We start from the raw sequence: 21,466 nt of genomic DNA, 5'->3' as shown, positions 1-21,466 counted from the left end.
ATTAAGGCAATGAAACCTGCAGTTAGAGCATTTTTTTTTCTACTTAAATTGTCACCCAGAATTTCTATACTGCTAATGCCAGAGAGTGATGCATGTTGTTGGTAGTGTTTGCTTGCCATGATCCGGGGCACCTAAGTGCAGCACATGCTGAAAACACATAAATGCGAGTTCCCAGAGTTTCATGAGCGCACACAGAGACACACAGACACACACATGCTTTCCTTTGAGACACACAGTTGCAGTCAAACTAGGATGCATACCAGTGACTTACTGTAATTAACTGCATGATCTGACCAGACACTGTATGTATATATGTAAAAGCACCGTGATTTAATTCTGTTGACATCTGCCAATGATGCTCTGAGACTGAAATTTAAAAAAAAGCTAGGAGCGTCCAAAGGTACAAAGGGGAGCAGCAAGTTTGTCAGTAGCTCCAGTGAGTCCCAGACAGGAGTCTTTGTTGGATGGATGGGGCATGTTTGACAAAAATGTGAAGCTCAGAAACCCACGCAGAGCTCCAGTTTCCCTACAAATTTTAACAAAATCTTTTATTTTTTTTCTCTCTTTTCCTCTCCTCTCGTTCGTTTGCCACTCCCTCTACCCTCCAACTCCTCTCGCAGGCGACCTCTCAGAGTCCAACTGAAGGTGAAGTCCCAGGGTTCATTGTGCTTTCAGACTGTCTTCTACCTGTGAGCGTCTGCGGAGAGCTGCCACACAAACACACACTGACATACGCAGAGATACCCTTAATTGTGAACCTCAAAGCTGAAATGTATATAAAATGCACAAAAAACAAACAAACACATGCCTGCTAACACTCACTCAAAACACACACACACACACAGTTAACACAAATTACGTATCCGTACAGCCAAATGCTTGGTTTGACCACAGTCTGTATGGAAAAGGGTATTTAGTACAACTAAGAGAACTCAGACCACATGTGTAGGAAAGGCACTGATAAAAAAAAAAACAATGATGTATCACTTCAATAGACTTTAACATGTCTATTCCATGTCTATTACGTGACAAATATAGAGGGATCGTTGTTTCATAATAAAAAAGAAAGAAAATACAAAAAAAAAAGATGGCTAAATGAGTAGGCTAGCAAGACTTTGGAAAGGATCCTAATGAGCTGTATATAGTTTAGTTTACAAAGAGCAGCATTTAAAAAAAACAAGAAAACATGCAAAAAAGAATACTACTTTAGATAAAACACTGAACAGAACACTGCAACATAACTATTATTATCATTATTATTCTTATTATTAATACAACTAGTGACATCATCATTCTTCATGAGAAAGCTATTACATTCCAAATTGTAAAATGGGGAAATCACAAACCTATTTTAAATTTCTACTTAGATTTTAGGTGAAACACAGGGGAGGGGGCGGGGTTGCACTTTTATTCGGGAGGTTTTAATAATTGAGCTATTTTTTATTTATTTATTTACTAATTTAACAATTATTTTGTTTATCGGGAGAAAATGTTTGAGTGGCAATGCAATATTTTGGTTTTAGGATTTTCTAGAGAAAAACTTTTGAGAGCCTGTTTCTGTCAGACTCTTACAATCGAGTAATTATAATGTATCTATTAACTATTACAGCAATTATATTTATTTCTTATTTATTGAATCCTGTTTTTTGATCCACTCTTTTTAAGTTTAAATAAAAGGTATCATACTAAATGGCCTGCTGTCGTTCGTGTCTGTTTGTGTTTTTGGCAAAAATCATGGAGGGGGGATTTATTTTTTTTTTCAACTGTATGTGACGTTTGTGACCAGAAGGGGGCGTACCTGGAGTGCACTAATTAAGAGGTTTGCATCTAATCTTCTGAACTAATTTATAACAAACTGTTTATCAGCAAAATTACACACTGCACTTGCTTTATCTCCGAGAACACTATTGGAGTTAATTACCTTCTTACCAAGATAGAAACTACTGTTTATTTCCCTGGATAAGCTTATCTCAGTTTGCCTCAGTTTAAAAAACAAAGACCTGAATAACTGGGTGCAAGCCAAATTATGTTGTTGTAACTGAGAGCTGCAGATGAATTAAGTTGCATCATCCCAGTGCACACACTTTTTTATCTATTTGTGATGCATGTGTTTAGCAATAAATATAAACTCTGCTGTGCAGCTGCTTTTTAAGTATAAAATATCAATGGGACACTGGAATAAGTTGTTGTCCGCAAGGAAAGCATTTTCTGAATTCATACTTTCACTGACCAGTTCATATTTACAGCTCTGTGCCAAGTCCAAAGTAGAAATCAAACAATGACTGTTTTATCTGTTTACTTGGAGGAAAAGGAAATAAATAACAGCATAATAAAACAGTCTAAGGAACATCGAGTCTCTGCTCAGATATGATGCAACAGCAGCTTAACGTAGCTTGTCCTACTGAACCGAATGTGTATCTGGGAAAGCTATTTTACAAGCTGCACGGTATGTAGACCTTATGTCACTGTGCACTTTGAACAACCCTTCATGTGCTTCAATTTTAGGTCACAGGGAAAAGAGCTTTAGTTGGTAAAAGGAGCAGCTAAAGCTGAAACGTTCTTGATCTGTAATGGCAAACATTTAAATGGGTGTCACAGCATAATTATGTACCATCACTGAAATAAAAGTGGACTTGAATGAAATGGAGAATTAGAAAAGGTTATTGAAAATTAATTTTATTTATGACACAATCAGATCAATTTCTAACATATTTCACCCACTGTTGGTCATGAAACATGTTTCAAGTAGTTTGGAAAACAAAACCCCCAAAACAGGAAACTGTTTCCTATATGCAGATGGGTGCGGCATAAACAAAACCAAAGGTCCTACGGAATTATTAAAGGAAACTATAATGAATTAATACAAATTCATTGACCTTTAATATATAATAATTTAGGTTTTTAACTACGTCTGCTTATTTAACTGTAAATGTTCATTCTTTGAGCAATTTTCCTCAAGGAAGAGTGTTGTCTGACACACTTCTGCCAACAAATTTCACTATTGATTTGTTCAAACCATGGCAATAAGTAAAGTTCTTCACCTAGAAATTGCAAAAACATTTCACGTTATGCTACTTATGAAAAGCAAAAAAGAATGGCATGTTTTTAATTATTTTATAATCAAATAAGCTAATTTAGGATCTATATTTAACTCCTAATGAAAGCTAATTTAAAAGTCGACTCAAGAATGAATCTTATTTAAAAATCTCTGGAAACAAGCTATTAAAGTAAAAAGACATCTCTTCAGTTCATTTATAAAAGTTATACGGTTTAATAGTACATTGTTTTGTTAGGAAATAATTTATAAAGTAGTGACAAAAACCCCGAAATACAGTAAAATGACCATGGCTTGGAACCAGTGAGTAACTGGTGCAGAGAAGTGAGGTAAAACTTTCCTCGGTGTGGAAACAAAACGCGAACATGTCAGCCAAGTGTTCCCTCGTGCTCGGACGTCATTTGCGTCCCTCCCTCCCCGTTATCCCCTTCTCACTCCTCCTTCTGTTTGCCCGGATCCCAGCCACTTCTCTCTCCAGCAGGCCCGACCCGCACATCTGTCCGGATAATACGCCCACGCAGACACCGCACACGAGAGGGGGGGGGATGAAATTAGCAGGGACACGACGAGAGACAGAACAGCCTGGACGTTTGCTGGAAGAAAATCCGACCACTCTCATCGGAGCTCCTCGCGTATCTCCCACTATGAAAGCAGGTTTCTAGTTTTTCCCCAGTCCGCAGAGAGAGAGAGAGAAAGAGAGAAGAAAAAAAAACAACCCTGACTTTTATACTCCATGAAAACATGAAAAGACCTGCCCGGATCTTGAGCGGTTGCACCTTTCTGAGCTCAACCAGCCGGCTGGACACACACCGTTAAGAACCGTTAGGTTTACAGCCGGATCACCAGAACCCGGACTACGGTGGAGGAGAGGAAAGAAACTACATTTATTTCCCCGAAAATACCGAATTTCTCTGTTCTCAAATAAACAAAACGCCAAAGTAAGTACTGTTTCATTTTCACGTCGGCAAAGCGGTTAGCTGTTCGTTAATGTGTGCGCTGCGGCAGACTACGTTCTGCATCCTGTTTCTGCTTAGACGTCATTACGCATTCATGAAGGAATCCGTTAATGCGACATAGCAAAGCAGTTTTGTTTCACTTACTATAATGAGAAAAGACATGGGAATTAATGTGTGAATGTGTTTGGAAAGGAGCCGTAAAGTTTCTAAGCGTTGCCGTTTAATGTAAGGAAATGATGGCGCGTGGCTCAGTGTTTGATCTATGCTAACAAAGTTTGCCAACCAGACGAGATTATCTCAGCTAACACACACATAGGTGGAATTTAGTAAAAGAGCTTATACTGTTGTTGACTTTTACATGTATTAGTTTTTATATCACATATAATGGTTAAATGGACTTTGACTGGGACATGTTCTCCAGTGCCACAATTGTGAACTCCCCCCCCCAACAAAGTAGCCACCGTAAAGCTGCTGCCCACACTTTTCTGAAAAAGCAACAAAGTCCACTGTTGATATAAAGTTTGTCACATGTAACAAAATGTTTCGTTCCAGCTGTTTTTTGTTTTTGTTTTTTTCTTTCAGTGCTTTGCATTGAAATAAAATAAGATCTTGATTCCCTTTGGAAAAAACAAGCTTGCATGGCTTTGATGACATCACATAAGGCGGCTAATCACTAATCAGATCTTTTTTGTACTTGCATTGTTTTTTAAACCATTTCCATCCTTCAGTAGGGTTGGCCTGATGTGAGATTATCACTGTATGGCCTTAACTAATGCTAATTAGTTGGTGTCTTAAGTCAGAGCTCTAATGTGAGAATGACATCACATGAGAGTAAACCACCTCTAGCCGAATAGCTTGTAGTTTTGCTAACTACTGTTTGCAATATAAGCAGATTATGTATTTGACTTCATTTTATGCATATAAACACAAAATAAACATATTAATAAATAGATAATTTACAGCATTGTGTGCCACTGGTTTAATTAGTAGTTTGTACTTGCAATTCTTAGTATAGATTATTCTGCTGTAAAAGTAAAACTTTCCCCATTAACATATAGTCAATACACCAATTATTGCAGTGTAATTGTAGTGCTAAGTGGCAAATATTAATATAACCTAAGCATATTTTCACAGTGATTATAAGTACATTTGAAGAGTAGAAATAATATTTAAATTAAATAATCAAAAACAACAATTTCAACTAATATTGTCAGTTTGGGGTGTTTGCAGGCATCAAAGTTTATTGTTATTGTAAAATATGAACATTTTTCCACAGTTATAAACAACATAGATGTACGCAGGATACAGCATTTTTACAATATGCATGTCATCCAACGAGATGGAAAAATTCAAGTTGGAATATAAGTAGATATGCGTCAGTTAAAGTTCCTAAAGCGATCGTTCTCTTTATCTGGGTTAGCTTCTCCATCCACAGCAGCATCAGTCAAGACTTTGGAGCCTAAAGGGCTTAATAATAAAATGTTCGTCCAGCGCTTCATAATCAGTGGAAATCTGTAAATGTAGCTTGCCGGCTATGTTGTCCAACAATGCTGGCTGACCTGCTCAATTCTTGTGCCTCCTGTGATGTAACTGACCCAAATACACATTAGCAGGAGGTGGTTTTTGGTCTGCTAGGAAACATTCCATTTTGTTAAATCCTGCTGTGAACATTCTTGCTTTATTACCCACCTGTGTTTTATTTTCTGGAGGTGACGGTCAGTTCTCCCATTTGCCCTTTCATATAGCAACGCTATCTCAGTTCTTATCTCGCAGTGGAAGCAGGAAGTAGCCCAACCCTTACTTGTTTGATTAGGACTACTAATCCATCGCTTTTCAATAGAGCCAAGAAGCCCAAATGGGAATCAAAGCCAAAGCAAAAGTTGCTGGAGCATTGCAATGAGAAAGTTAAGGTATGACTGAAGAAAATGTGGGTTGAAAGCAACCCAACACTCAACAATAATTTTTCAATCGGACATTTTTCAACACTAATAAAATAGATTCATAAATACTTTCTTAATCCCTACAAGAGAAACTTGTGTGTGCAGGTAGCACCTAAAATCACAACAGCACACCAAGACTATAGTACCATAAAACACAATGGTAGTTGTGGTATGTATAAATGCACATGGTCAGCAGGAGGTGTTGTGCTGCTGCCTTGTTGCAGCAGGAATGAAGGCTCACCTGCATTTCTGTTCTACAACGCAGACAAAGGCATTATTATTATTGTGAATGATTCTCTGAGAATACCTTTAAGCAGCTTCTTCAAATCTTATAATAGAAACTTGTGTTGCATTTTACCACTCCTAAAACGCCTGTTTATGTTTTACATAAATAGGTGATGGACCAACATATTACCTTTTTGGTTTGAAAAGGCATTTTTCTCCGACCCACTTTGTTTTGTTTGTTTCATATAAAGGTGAGGGACAAGTGCTTTGATACATGAATAAGAATAATTGTATAACTCGTTCATTTGTTATACCAGAATGGGAATGGCATACATGGAAAACAGCAGTAGTCTAAAAAAAAGTCTAAGTTTCCTTAAATGAGCCTCAGCAGTTGGTGATTCATCCATGGAACCTAATTTGCTTAGTCCTAATATGTGACAGTGTGTTTGTAAATCATTCATTCTGACTGAAATTCTGCATTGAAGTCAAGAGCAGTCAGTCGAGTTAAATCACGTGTGTCAAACTCAAGGCCCGGGAGCCACATCTGGCCCGCCTTAGCTTTTTAGGTGGCCTTTTAGACTCCAATTTACATCAGTTAGTTTGCAAAATTCACACAAAATCAACAGATATCCACATTTTTTTCAGACTTTTACTGCAATTCTTTTCTTAAAATTGGTCAAATTGGCCTCAGCCTTACCTGAAGTACAGTTATAGTCCGTGATTGATGCGGCGATTGATAAAAAGTGACTTTTAACACCATACATTAGCGCAAATATCATAAAAATTCCTTACAAATATTTCTAAATTAGCGCCAGAAAATCTGTGATTTTGATCGCAAAAAGAAAAAAAACACACAAAAACTTAACGAAATCCTGGATGTGCTGATCAGTGTAAAAACACGTTCAATACGATGTAATTTTAAGAAACGCTTATTGAATACTGAAACAAACAGCCATTTCTTGATATTTTAACAGTTTAATGGGTTTTATCAATACATTCTGGTCCTTTAAGAAAATTCAGATCTTTGATATGGCCCAAAATGAAAATGAGTTTGCCACACCTCAGTTAACTACTTTAACCTGAGATCGAAAAAAGCAACTTGAACGTTGATCTGTCTGTGATTACGTCTTCCTTTTTGACTGTTTTCAGTGAGTAATCGGAGCTTCAGTAGAACATAGTGGAATTCGGTCTCCGCTGAATGAGTAAAACTGGTCACCAAAAGGTAAATGTAACCATGGCCTTGCATCCACTGAGGTAAATCATTTCAGCATGACAGTGCCTCCTAAACAGACCCACTCACAGCCGCATGCTGACTGATTGACCTGCAGCATCAATAATTCATGAGAGCCACAGATCAGTGTCACTAAAACCTGACTTTTTTTGTGATGTTTTCCCACAGCACAGCAGAGAGGATAACGGTCATGAAACAATTCAATAAACCGACTGCTTTGGGATGCTGAAACACAGACTGCCACTTACACACTGAGATTATCTGTTGAATGTATTTTTTATTTTTTTGTAAGAGAAATAATCTCCATGTCTTTTGAGTTACTTTCCCAAAGAATTCCTAAAATGTGGGAGGGATGCGTGTTGATCGTTTATCCTTGCTGGAAAATGCTGAAAGCATGACCTGAGTTAGGGCTGACGGACCATGTGCAGCAGAGAGCATGGCCGGCTGCCCTCTCCTCTTCTCCCTCCCCCTGTTACACAAATGCATTTTGCTGCACAGAAATACTAAATATTCGCATTTTAAAAGCTTTGAAACGACAGTTTGTACCTTGATACTGCAATCATTAAGCTAAAATCTCAATTTCAGACTGCACCGACACTAATTACTGTATCACTACATGCTTTAGAAACAAACCAATCACAATCTCATGGGCTATAAAAAATGATCCTAATACTTATAGTCATTGCAAGTTAACGACCTGTGCTGTTATTTATGGTTCCCATTTATGAAGCAACTGATAATTTTCTATGCAGCTTTTATTTATTTGTTTTTTGTTTTTTTTTTACATCTCATTTCATTAAGTTCAGTTTATTGCAGTAGCAACTGTTTGCACCTGAACAGTTCAAACTGTATTCCTCCTGTTCAATCTAATTTATTTAAAAGACATTGTATTTTTCATTAACCACTCTCATTATGTACACTGTGTATATGTAGTGGCGTTTTAAATCAGCTTTAAACACAGGAGAGCAGCAGGAGTTCAGTACAATGCCAGGGAAAATATAACAGGAAATGAAACCGGATTTATGTCGACCTGCGTGTGAGCAACATGGTGATAGTAGATCATTAAGGATTTAATATCGCCTATATAGCAGAGAAGCTGTTCTCTCCGTTGCTGTTTGATGTTTTTGTACAAGTGCATCAGTTTGCAAAATAGCTTTTGTGTTACAGACTTATCTGAGTGGTTCTGGCTGGTCAGGCTGAGCGGTCTGAGACTGAGCGGACTTTGAGTCTTTAATATTTCAACACCTTTATTAAACATCGGTTAGCTCTCGCTGGCAACTTCTTAACGTCTGATTAGAAACGTAGACTGTAATGGTCTATCATACAGCATATTGTTACCAGTACAGCTGTAAATTTACTTAATTGATTTGAGACATAAAGCTCTGGGTTGGTTTTACTTAGAAAGTATTAGAATGCTTAGTTTAATGTATGCCAATGTTTTTTTGTTTGTCTTTACAAGCAAAAGACGTAGTATTCATCTTTTTAAAATATATTATTTCAAGAACAAAAACGGGACATGCATTGTAATTTATAGATGTATTCTGACATGTTATCTCAGTGAAACGTCAGTGCGCTAAATATTTAAAGTTTTGACATACCTATGACCCAATAAAGATCCTTGATGTGAAGGATCAAACCAGCACAAAAAGAGTCAAAATAAAAATCAATCACATTTATTGAATACAAACACATATCTTTGGGATATTTTCTGACAGCAAAAAGCCCGAAGTGATCAGAGGTGTTGCCTCAACAACAGCTTTTATAAAGCGACTACCCCCACCAAATCACACAATAGCCCTTCCTCTCGAATTTGCCCAGCTCTTCTCTCTTCAGCTGCAGGTGTAAGGTCTGCAACCCTCTACCCGGATTCACAAACGTCCCCGTCCTCACACTGTTCTTTAACAAATAGTTATTTATCATGAAACACTGGAATAACATAATATTGGCTTAAAATGTCAAAATTAAAGACTGAACCTGTCTACAAAGTATAATTTCATTCACATTTATAACAACTCTTATTCAGACTGATTATACTTATGTATGTATATTTGGAGATTATTAAAAGTCTGCTATTTTAGAACATCTTCGAAACACATAGTATTTTTTTTTTTTTTTGTCAGCATATTGTCAATACATTACTGGAAACGGAAATACAGTAAGCCTTACATCTGGCTGTAAATTTTTGTTCTTCCATTACAGGCGTAACAATAGCGTGTTGTGCCTGCTTGGTAAGTGCCTGCTTGGCAAGTGATTTCACAACACATATTGGTATATTAAGTCACATGTGGTTATGTAATAGTGAGAACTGATCGTGCTTCTTGAAGGAGTGTCCCGTTTCTCTGTAGAGTATTTGAACCACTTCCTGAATCCAGTACCAGGGATGGGAGGGGAAGGAAGAGGGCTAATGCTGGGCATAAACCCAGGACATGGCATTCATCTGAATGACACTGGACATCTCTGCTGTAATCTGTTTAGTTATTGGCAATTTGTAGGTTTATGTTTTTGTTGTGCTCTCTTGAAGCTTTTCTTGCATCAGTCTCCTAGTTCCTGTGTTGTTCTGTTCTTGGACTCGTAACCCAGATGGTGTTGGTCTCTCTCATGAATCTGTATTCCTCTGATGGTTGCTAAATGCTGTGGTTTGAATGATTCAGCCTCCAAAGTGAGCATCCTAAATGTGGTTGTACAACACAGATGGTCTGGTAGTAGTGAGTCACAGTCGGAGCACATTGTTAGTCTTATGACTTATGGTTCCCCTGACTTGCTCAGCTTCCTGCCTTCCAATACTCATTGGACTGTAAAGCACCGGATGATTTTATGAACCAGGGGAGCAAATGGGGACGGAGTGGAGTGATTCCTCTGTTTGGTGCCAGCGTGTTTACATTCTCTAAATATTCCTGGACTTTGAGCCACGTTCTTCTTGGATTTGTTTAGGTTCTCCTAACTTCTGTTTGATGCTTTTTATCAGAGTAAGCATTATAGGCGTATAAACCCCAGGATTCAGGAATATCTGGAATGACATTCAGCCAGCTTGATGCGAAATCACTGTTTCCAGTCATCGGACGCTTGCAGTGTATAGTGTGGAAGAGAAAGTCTGTCTGACAGAGAGAGAGAGAGAGGGAGAACCGCCTTGCTCCCTCCCACCCGCTGGAGGCATTCTTTACTTTTATTGGACCTTTGAAATGGTCAGAGTCTGGTCATGTGATCTGTTAGACCAATGGCAGGAGGATTTTGGGAAGCTGTGGGGGAAGAACTGCTTAAACATGCTGAATTCACTGGATGACCTAAACAAGCGACCCTAAAAATATTCTCCTGGAGTTTGCAAAATGCTAAAATGTTGCAATGCTTCCGGACAGTGTGACTTTTTAAACATTTTTCTTGGCTTCATTGTGTATTTGTCAATTTTTCATGCTCACTTTGTGGCGTGTTTGTCCAGCTTGTTACATTTAATTGTATCCAACACACTTTGCAGGAGTTTGGAGTATTTTGTCGCAATCATTTCCGCACATCAAACACCCTTCGGACAGCTGATTTTTACTTGTCTCATTGAGGTTTGACTGCGGGGAACCTTTTTCTGCGGCTATCTTTGCACTCAAATGCATTATGCATGACCACCAAAAGTCAGATGTTGAATCTCTGAAGTGGAAGAACTGGAAAAATTATAGGGAAAAAATATGTCATCCTCCCCTTTCTCCAAAAGGAAAAATAGGGCAGCCCAAGGTTTTTGCAACAGGATAGAGGGATTGTGACGACTGACATGACTGTATGTGGAAAATAACACACTCACTCATCCATAGCACCTTTTACAGCAGAAGCCAGATCAGAAGAATCAGCTTTATTATTATCATTACATATATATTGAGAAACGATTTAATTTAGCTAAAATGCAAAAACATTCATATATGTTGATATTGCATTCCTGTGTTTTGTGTCTTTTGTGTCTTTACATAGTCAAAGTTTCTTTCCTGCTATCCATTAATGCATTTTTATTCCCTATTTTAAATGCTTCAAACTGAAGGCCCGGGGGCCATATCTGGCCCACTATAGTTTTTATATGGCCCTCCGGACTCCAAGCTGACGCATAAATAGAACCATGCAGATAACAGTTGTGTGCTTAAATATTATTTTATCAATTACATCAAAGCGGTTTATATATTTTGCATAATTGTGAGTTTATTGCAAATTTTCCTTCAAAAAGGGTTGGAAATATTGGAGTTATGCGGCTGCTAACTTTCTTACTTCAGCTACTCTGCTGCCTCAGCCTTACTTGATATCAACTTATAGTCTGTGTTTAAAGTGGAGAGCAACAAAAAGCCACATTTACCAACTTCCAAAAAAAGACGGTAAATGCGCAAAATTTCTTTTTAAATTACTAAATTAGATCCACAAAATCAGCTATTTCCACTGCAAAAAATAAAAACAATATTGAAATCCTGGAGGGACCGATGATTGTGAAAACATTACTTCATTTTAATAGGTACTTATCGACGGCAGAGACAGCTCTTTATTAATATTTTAACAGTTTGTTGATGGGTTTTATCAACACGTCCTGGCACAAGCGGCCCTTTGAGAACATTCATGATCTTGACATGGCGCCTAAAAGAAAACTAGTTTGACGCTCCTGCCCTATCAATAACATTATGTGTGTTATTGGGCGTGTTATGAAAATAAGAGCAGTAGAAATGTTTCTGCCTTTCTCTGAGCCAAAGGGGGAATCCTCCTCAGTTACTGGCAGCAGCGGCGGCAGCAGCAGCAGGGTGGGAATGGGAGTGGAAGCCAGGCGGTTACACGGCTTTGGCATTTGCAGCTGCAGGAGTGGGAGTTGCTGTAGCTCTGTAAGGGGACTCCGCTGATAGCGTGCGTAACGGTGGCCCCACTCGCTCTGCTCTTATAGATGAGTTATGACTCACATCCCACAAATGTACCGTCTCACTTTGCAGCCAGCCCTTTACTCTCTTGCCACTCCCTGAACATAGCAGCCGAAATATTCATCATTACGTCAGAGAAAGAAGCAGCGATCGCAGATGACTCTATTCACGAGTTCATCGTGGAGGTGTGAAGGAAAAGCATTCGCTCATCCCTGAGGTGGATCTTCATATGTCTCTGTGCTCCGTTATATGCATTAGGAAATATGTACATGCTCCCAGTGAGCATCAAATAAAACCAAAGTTAAACCACTGTATTTTCACCATTTGTCTCAGAATGAAGATTTCACTTGTCCTTTACCGCATGTCTCTAAGCTTAATTGACTTATATTTGCAGGCTGATAAAGCCATAAGGGTGGTGCAGAGTCCTGGTGCTTCAGGATGCTGGTGGAGCTGAGCGAGTGGTTCTGGCAGGAGCGGCTGTGGTTTCCGGAAGGTCTGGGCTGGGCTGACCTGGAGGATCGGGATGGACGAGTTTACGCGAAGGGCCGTGATTTATGGGTGGCGCTTCCCATTGCGCTGGTATTCCTCATTATCCGGCAAATCTTTGAAAGGTCGGTCCATCTTTCACTCTGTCCTCTGGCCTACCTGTGACCCTCAGCTGTGTTTAATTTAAACATTTACTTTCTCCGTGTTCACACATTTATCCCTGTCTTCCTCTTTTGTTGTTCTTTTACCTTTTCTACCTTCTCCTTGCTTTGTCTGTGACTTTCTTGGTTGGCTATCTCCAACTTAAAACAGTATTTATATCCCTTTGCAGTCATATATTTCACTTGCTTATGTTTGTCAAGTCACTATTAATTATTATTTTCATTATATTTATCTTTTGTTACCTTCCCTCTCACCTTCTCTAACGTTGGGAAACGTGATAAGAGAAACAGCAAAGGAGACAGTTGTAACATTTGCATGAACCTATAAAGCTGCTGCTCACAGTTGCTCATAAATTTGCAATGTTTTTAATTTAATTATAAAACATACTTTTTTGTCAGACATCCCCTAGTTCCCAACTACTAGATTGTTTTCTCCAGATGCCTCTACGTGGATCCCAATGTTTCAGAAATAACATGAATTAAAACCTATTTAGAATAAAATGCAGACAATCAAAAACAACATTTACTTTCATTAGCTAGTTATTCTTTTTATGCCGTTCTAGATTCCTGCATAGTCTGAAAAATAGGATTTTATTGTTTAAAAGTTGGATCCAGTCAGACTTTTCTTAGTCCTTTCTTAGACCTCCTTTTTCATGTGGTTTCAGGTTCTATTTATAACTTTTCTATTTACATATTCAAAATTATCTGTTTTGAGAAGTATGTACATATTTGAGGGAAAACACATCGTCATTGACCTCTGAGGACATTTAACATTAAAATAAAAACATGCATTTCAAAGGAAACAGTTTTCTTTTATAATTCTTCTTTGGAAATGCCATTCTGAATATTTTTGATTTTTGATTTTTAGGCTCCTAGCTTGAGCATTTTATTGCTGAAATGTTCATCCGGTTACTTAGAAAAGGGTAAAAATCCTCATTGTCTGTTATATAAAGCATTAACTTTTGTTGGTGAGGTGTGGAAAATAATCTTTTCTGCTTCCGTCTTTTGTTATGTTGCCAGATATTTATTGAATGTAATTAATTAGCTTCCAGAAATATTGTGTAAACATCCTGTACCATCAGTACACATCCTGTATAATACTTTCATTTATCATCTGTGGGTTAGGGTTAGATTTTACATTGATTTCCATTCATTTCACCTATTTCTTCTAAAAAATGTCCTTCCTTTTTAATCCCTTGTTTAATCCCAGGACAGTGGCGACACCTCTGGCCTCTCTACTCGGCGTGAAAGAGACGGTTCGGCTCAAAGCGCCTCACATCCCCTCCCTCGAGTCCTATTACTGTAGAGTGACCAAAAACCCAACACAGGTAACTCTCGTGACACTGAGCGCGCTGTAGGATGTGAAGTACCGGAAAATACCAAAAATCAAACCTCCTTTTGTTGGTTCAGTCTTCAGTAGCAAGCCTTTGCAAACAGACGGGTTATTCAGAAAGACAAGTGCAGCGGTGGTTCAGACGGAGGAGGAACCAGGACCGACCGAGTTTGCTCAAGAAGTTCCGAGAAGCCAGGTAAAAACACGAGCGTGCTCTTTTCTAGATACATCGTTGTTCTTAAGAGTCTGTTCGCATGTAGGGCTGATAAAAAGTAAGCATTTGATAAAAACTTCCAAAACCTTTTTTCACATCTAATGTGACATATCTCCTATGCGATTCAGGTGCGTAACCTGGCTGCGGAGGTGTGTTCAACCTCAAACTAACACTTTATTGAAGCAACTTTTGATTCATATCCAGCATTCAGCGTATTAAATTCACTAGTGCGGTCAATTGTTGAGGGAATAAAGTCCTTATTTTTATTCTCTAGCTAAGCTGTAGTTAGCAGGAGCAGGAGCAAAAATCTGTCAAAATAAGAGTTGTAAGAATTCACTTTTTTTTAATTTAATGATGCCACTTTTTTATGTGGCACAAAAACAAATAACAGAACTAAATATAAATGTCCTTTTATAAGCCAGAGTTGTCAAATATAACTAAATCATGACGTAATTGGCTGATAATCTCCTGGCAGAGAAAACTGAATCCTGTTTTTAAATCACAAAGTGCTAGAACAAAGTATTTGCCAGGTTATTGAGCTTTTTATCTGTTCCATATTCTAATTGCTCTTACTATATGTACTCTTAAAGGTGGAGGAAACTCAGAGGTGATTGATCAGAGTTGCTGTGACCTGACATTTTAATAACAGTGGGTAAAGTTTGGAGCCCAGCTGTGTGACACGAAGCAGGTTAAAACAACCGTTGACCTTAACCTGACCCGCTGCATGTACAAACAAATTTCTGGGTTTCGAAGTGAATCCTCTATTTTTAACTTACACTCAGAACCGTGCCAGTCTGCCCTTCTGGCCCGGTTCCCCACAAGCATTTCCAGCTATAAACATATTTACTACACGGCCTCAGCTGTGTCAGGGACTCTGTCATCGCTTTAGCTGTATTTGTGTTTGCATGTGAGTTATATCCGAGCTGCGGACGATTCGTCTGGTTTTGTGCAGGCGGGTGCACGTGACTGGATGTTTGTCCCTGCCTGGTTATGGTGAGTCTTTCACTGTGTTGGTTGCAACATAAGGACATTATTTCTTTTCAATCAACCCATTGTGTGCGTGCGGACAACAGGGTTTCTGTCTTTCCTGCTTCCCCTTGGCTGATGTGTCCCCTCGCTCTCACTGTCCTTTTCTCACTGAGCTTCTGCTGCTCTCTCGCTGCTCCAGCTTTCTGTCTGAAGCCTTCTCGCCACACCTGTGTGATTGAGCAAAGGGAGCTGTGACCTCGCTCCATCTCTGAAGCAGGATATTAACAGCTCCCTCTTTTGTCTGGTATTTCTGCCGTTTGATCAACATTTGTCCAGCTTTGTTTGTTTGCGTGTCGTTGTTGAACATTAATGATGTATTTCATCAGATTTTTCCCATGTGCGGAATCTAAGGATGAATTCACACAGCCCTGTTTAGTCTGTTTTAATCAAACCCCAGTTCGTTTGTCTACTTAGTCTGATTTGTTTGGGAAGGGGTGAGTGCGCAATCAAACTCTGATGCAAACAGGTTTTGGCTCGGAGAAAGTGAACTCTGTCGAGGTTTTGAAAGCATATGTGGATGCAACCAGACTGGAGGCCGCTTCAAAAGCAGGACTCAAACTACAGCGCAGGGCATTCTGGGTAAATACAGTCAAAACAAACGCTAGCTTGCTCCAGCAGGAGAAATGACTCGTGTTTTTGTTTTTGTTTTTTTTTACTAAACAAAAGTTAAATCCTACAATGACTAAAATCTGATGCCAATTTATTTTTGTTTTACATTTTTGCAAAGAAGGATGTTGCCCTCATGTCTTGGTTTGAGGTTTTTGTGTTGTCTTCTTCAGTGGTTCTTTGTGCAGCGCCCCCCACAGGCGTGTGGGTGAACAGGTTTTTCAAACGGTTTGGTTTGGGAAAAAAACCAACCGCACCAGCTGAGAATGTGACAAAAGTTGCAGTTTTGGTGTGAAAACACCTTAATTATGCGTTTCCTGGTAGATGAGTTATTAAACATCTTTTCCCCGACTGACTGAAGAGAAAGTGTGTGTGTGTGTGTTTGTTCTCTTGCAGTTGGAGATTTACCTTTTACCTTCTTGCTTTCATTGCTGGCCTGGCCGCCCTCATCGATGTGAGTACTGCCTCTTCTCTTCATGTAAACCCACACAAAGTCTCATCCATCATGTGCTTCCGTTGCTGTAACTTGTATATTTCTGCAGCTGCCTGCTCTTTTTGCTTTGATAACTTTGCCTCTTTGCAGAGATGAAGCCCTGACTCATCCCGGTGCTGAGTCAGTGGATATAAATACACCTGCTGATTCCTGCTGTCTCATTATCCCGTCCTGTTTCTCCTTCCAGAAACCTTGGCTGTATGACACGAAGGAGATGTGGCAAGGCTTTCCTGTGCTGGTACGTCTCTGGGAGGGATGAGATGCATCAGATTACTGACTCAAATTATCCAGCATAAATACAAAATAGGCATTAAATGGTTGTGTAGCGATGGATTATAGTCAGAAATTGGGAATAAAGATAAATATTGAGATTATGTTGGAAATAATTTGCTCCTTACAGATTTCTTCTACAGTTTTTTGCTGTTGTTTTTTTTTGTGACACTTATATGTTTTGGATCATTAAACAAATGTCAATGTCACACCAAAATAACCTGAAAAAATACAGAAACTCTTTTCAGTTGATGATTTGATTTATTAAGGGAATAAAACAATCCAAACCATCCTGTTACCATGTTAAACAGTAAATGCGTCTTTAATCTAATAACTTTCCAGGAGCTGCTTGCAATAATGAGGAAACGTTTGTTAGATCGTCCTGAAGATATTTTGTCCTACTTTCATGTACTTTCATTCACTATTAATGCATTTAAAAATACACATAACTGTAGAGCACATTTTTTGATTCATCATTGGGATAATTTTCTATTATTACATTTAATTTCAGATGAAATTTCTGCCTCTGTTAAGGGACCTGAAAGCACACTTCTTCCCTTACGTCTTTTAAAATCTGTTAAAGTATTTATCAGTCAGGGGAAAAAATGGCTAATGCATTTCTTATCTATAATCTAATTCTTACAGTCTGAATTTATGACATTAGCCCATGGATTTTGTGTATTAAAGACATCTCTCTTGTTCAGACTCTGCTGCCATCTCAGTATTGGTACTACATGATCGAGCTGGGGTTCTACGGCTCTCTGCTCTTCAGCGTGGCTTCTGACGTCAAACGTAAAGTAAGTGAATATATTTCAGCAGCAGTTTTCTCTTCTGAGAACAAATGAAATACATTGCAAGAAACCGTCTACTTGCACAGGGTTTCCCAAACATTTCAACACCGGATCCACAAAGTAAGAGTGGCACAAACATGTGACCCAAACTATTTGTCAATTTGAAATCTGGAGATGATCTCAAGATCCTGCTTCTGTGGCGTCCAGACACCAACAAATACTTAAAGTTAGAATTAATGTCGTAGGTTCTTGAAGCATAACTTGTAATATTTGCTTTCTTTTTGTGTGCTGCTATTACATTATGTTCAGAGAAAACCTCTACAACCTTTGAATGATCTGAGCTGTGACACATCTGCGGACTGTGGGTGGACATTAGACTGTTGTTACACGTGTGTTTTTCTGTGTTTTTGCTGGACTATGCTCTGCCTGCTCAGCTGTGCAGAGCAGAGGGAAAAAAAAGTCTTGCAAAAGAGGCACAGATTGTTCCTCTAACACCACACGTCTAACCGGGGCTCTGAAACCTGCGGCTCCGACGTTACAGTGGCCATTTAAACCCTCCATGTTGACTCTTAATAAGTCTGGCTAAAAACGTCAAAGAACCAACTCATGTTGTTAAATGTGGATATAACACAAATTCAGGTTTTAGCAGTTTATGTTTTTGTTTTTTTCATTGGATATCCACAACAGTCTGACAGCAATAGCACCACCAATATATGTTTAGATCTATTATTATTGACTTTAGGTCAGAAACTATGTGCTTTTTTGTTTACACAATTAATTTTAACATAATTAATTTTAACATAATTTTGTTTACATAATTTGTTTCACAACTACTAATATCCCATAGCATTAAGGCTTTTGCTAAACTTTAATACTTTTATGTATTTTAGATTAAAAAAATAGATATAAAATGGTGGATTAAAAATGGCAGCAAATTGAATCAATTAGATTTATAACGTTTTCAAACGCCATTATTATTATTATAGTAATTTGTCCTATTTTATAAGGTCATGTAACATTTGCGACTCTGACCGAGTTTTATTCAATAGCGCTTTGTATTGTAAAGGCTGCAGATCCCTGGTCTAATCTGAAATAATCTTAAACAGGATTTAGCTCTAAACCCAACAACTTTTTAACATGCAACACACATTTAAACGTTTCCTCCTCTCTTGACCCGAGCGAATCATTTCCCTGCTTTCCCTTTAGGACTTTAAAGAGCAGATAGTTCATCACGTAGCGACCATCCTCCTCATCAGCTTCTCCTGGTGTGTGAACTACATCCGTGCTGGAACTCTAATCATGCTGGTGCACGACTCCTCCGATTACTTCCTCGAGGTAAATGTCCCTCACTGGATTATTTTTGAATGTCAGACAACATTTTACCTCCAGTGTTTCATCGCTACTCAATACATGATAAAAGGTTTGCGCTGACTGGAAACACATTGATTTATTTGATCATTTTCCAGGTTAAACAAAGTCTTGAATTTTAACAATAAAAATAAAAAATTACCTGTCTGCTTTAAAGCATCATTTCATAGTGATGGATACTACAATCTAGAAGTTTGAGATTTTCTTTTTAAAGATTGAGGATAGCCCATAATATCAGATTAGAAGTGAATCACAGCATTGTGTTGTTGCTTTGTGAGCAAAGAAGTGGTAAAACCTGACTTTAGTAAATGTTTTCTACTTAACTGCCCATAATGTTGTACAAACACACAGAAAAATGTAGAAATGTTAATGTGAAAATTTGTAGGAACCCTGATAATAGACAGGAACCACATCTCATATGTGCTAATTTTATTTATGAGCCACTTCCATCCAGAGGATTATTTGACGCAAAGAAGCTGACACTGCCACCTGGTGTTTGAAAACATGCATTTAAGTTTTATTTGCTTTTAAAGAGATTAGCAATAATCATTCGGCTCATGTGTTTACATTTGTTTGTGAATCATTCTCTTTCTTTTTCCTTTGACAGTCTGCTAAGATGTTCAACTATGCTGGGTGGAGAAACGCCTGTAACTACATCTTCATCATTTTTGCTGCAGTCTTTATCGTCACACGCCTCATTTTTTTCCCCTTCTGGTACAAACACACACACGCTTACACACATTTTTGATCTTCAGTATAAGTACAGAGCACGTCTCTAAGATTAATGTAGACTTTAGCTATATTCAAAAACAGTATTTGATAGATAAAAACGAGACAACAGTAGCACTAAAACTGAAAAGTAAAAGACTATAAGATTAAAACTGTTCTCACACATTTTAACCAGCTGAATGTTGTTTTCCTCCTCCCTGATCCTCTCTGTGTGTTTCAGGATCATTTACTGGACCTGGGTTTACCCAGTGACCATCTACCCGCCTTTCTTCGGCTACTACTTTTTCAATGGCCTGCTTATGGTTCTGCAGTGTCTCCATATCTTCTGGGCCGTTCTCATCATCCGTATAGCAATCCGCTTCCTCACCAACAACGTAAGCAAAACATATGTGTAGATACGCAGCTTTTATTTTGGAAAAATGTTCAGATTTATTGTACTTCCTGTTTATGGAAATGGAAGAAACGGTAAATGCAGGGAGAAAAAGAAAGATGTCAATTCATTACTGTGAAATAATTTCTGAAATTTGGAGTGCACACTATCAGTGTAAGAAAAGTTTTCATTAAACCGCTGCTTGCTTTACTGCGCACTATGTGAAACTGCTGTATAATTGGAATATGCAGAGCTCACTTAGTCAGGTTAGGAGAGGAGCTTCTCTGTTTTGCCTTGCAGTTCTGTTCAAATGCTGTTTTCAAGACTGATGCACTTCTAAGATGGAGGTGGTCAGATTAGGATCACAAGATAGAGCCACCATAGAGGAAGAGGCTGAACACAGAGTGCTGCTGTCACTTCTCTTATTGCAGCGGGGCTTGACTGAGTAAAAGTGCACAGTGACATAGCAGTAGGCCTGTCACTGTTAGAGGAGCAGCCGTTTGTACTTGGATACAGCAGACAAGTCCAGATGGATCACCAGTTCTGGTTCACTGCAAAGCTGGGTTTCTTATTAACTTCTGTTGTTCCATATTTATACATCTCTCTGCAAAAGTCTTAATCCACCACAATTTCTTTATACTTTGCTTTTAAGGAGCTATTTTTTGTATTTTTTTGTAAGTTGTCTTGATCAGTTGTTCTTCAAGCTTTCTGATGGTCTTTAAAAGTTTATTTTGGACAAATTTGTCTCGTCCTTTTGAATTTATTATGGAGTTTGTTTCTAATATAAAAAAGGAATGTGGACAAGTAAATGAAAATAGAAGAAATGTAAAACTAAAGAAACATCTAGAGCTGACAAATAGTATCTGAAAGTCATATTTAATATCTTTGCAGGATAGAAAAGAAGGCTGAGATATGTGTCATGCACCAGCTGTCCATTTACTGCATGACAAGAATCAGTTTTACTATAAATGCCATCTCAATGCACTTTACAATGCAAACAAATCCAGTTTATATCCAAGTATGTAGAGAGAAATAATGAAATCAGATCCTGTGACATATTTAGTATTGTTAAAGTCTAAAGATGTTTTCCTAAATACTACTAAATGTTTACTCTAGTTGCTGTTTGAAACTGACTAGGAAGTCTGCAAAAACTGCCAGCAAAACTGTGAAATCCAGATAAAACATCCTAACTGACTGGGTTTTTAATGTCAAGATTTGGACTGATGTAATTAGCAAATATATTCTTTAAATACAGACTCACGTTGAAGCGACTGAACTGTTTTGTTTTTTCAGACTAAGTTCAGCATCTTCTCAACTTATAACTGTCCTAAACAGTCTCTAATG

At 38.3% G+C, this 21,466-nt stretch overlaps 2 protein-coding genes and 1 long non-coding RNA gene across 4 annotated transcripts in view; 2 read left to right on the top strand and 1 right to left on the bottom strand.

Annotated features, from left to right (window-relative positions):
• LOC103140763 (CUGBP Elav-like family member 3) overlaps positions 1-1,690 on the top strand; it is a 31,554-nt gene extending 29,864 nt beyond the window's left edge. The window contains exon 15 of the mRNA XM_007556040.2: positions 621-1,690. The gene's annotated coding sequence lies outside the window, so the exon portion shown is untranslated. The remainder of the gene's footprint in view (positions 1-620) is intronic.
• A 1,830-nt stretch (positions 1,691-3,520) lies between these two features.
• Positions 3,521-4,984, bottom strand: LOC107836710 (uncharacterized). The gene is made up of 2 exons (XR_001662652.1): positions 4,002-4,984; positions 3,521-3,909 (listed from the first exon to the last, which is right to left on the bottom strand). It is a non-coding gene; the product is annotated as an uncharacterized LOC107836710 (long non-coding RNA).
• LOC103140890 (ceramide synthase 2-like) lies at positions 3,909-20,162 on the top strand. 2 transcript variants are annotated; one of them, XM_016673457.1, is made up of 11 exons: positions 3,909-3,993; positions 7,326-7,398; positions 12,667-12,883; positions 14,130-14,247; positions 14,330-14,448; positions 16,498-16,555; positions 16,782-16,832; positions 17,569-17,661; positions 18,862-18,990; positions 19,631-19,737; positions 19,973-20,162. In XM_016673457.1, exons 3-11 carry the CDS (start codon positions 12,711-12,713, stop codon positions 20,145-20,147), a joined length of 1,023 nt encoding a protein of 340 aa, XP_016528943.1. In that variant the 5' UTR covers positions 3,909-3,993; positions 7,326-7,398; positions 12,667-12,710; the 3' UTR covers positions 20,148-20,162. The 2 variants fall into 2 exon arrangements, with proteins under 2 accessions (XP_016528943.1, XP_007556308.1); XM_007556246.2 differs by lacking the exon at positions 7,326-7,398.
• Positions 20,163-21,466: the final 1,304 nt, after the last annotated feature.

Source organism: Poecilia formosa, unplaced genomic scaffold, assembly GCF_000485575.1.
Source record: "Poecilia formosa unplaced genomic scaffold, Poecilia_formosa-5.1.2 Scaffold77, whole genome shotgun sequence".
NCBI classification, from domain to species: Eukaryota; Metazoa; Chordata; class Actinopteri; order Cyprinodontiformes; family Poeciliidae; genus Poecilia; species Poecilia formosa.
This window is presented reverse-complemented; position numbering and strand designations above follow the sequence as displayed.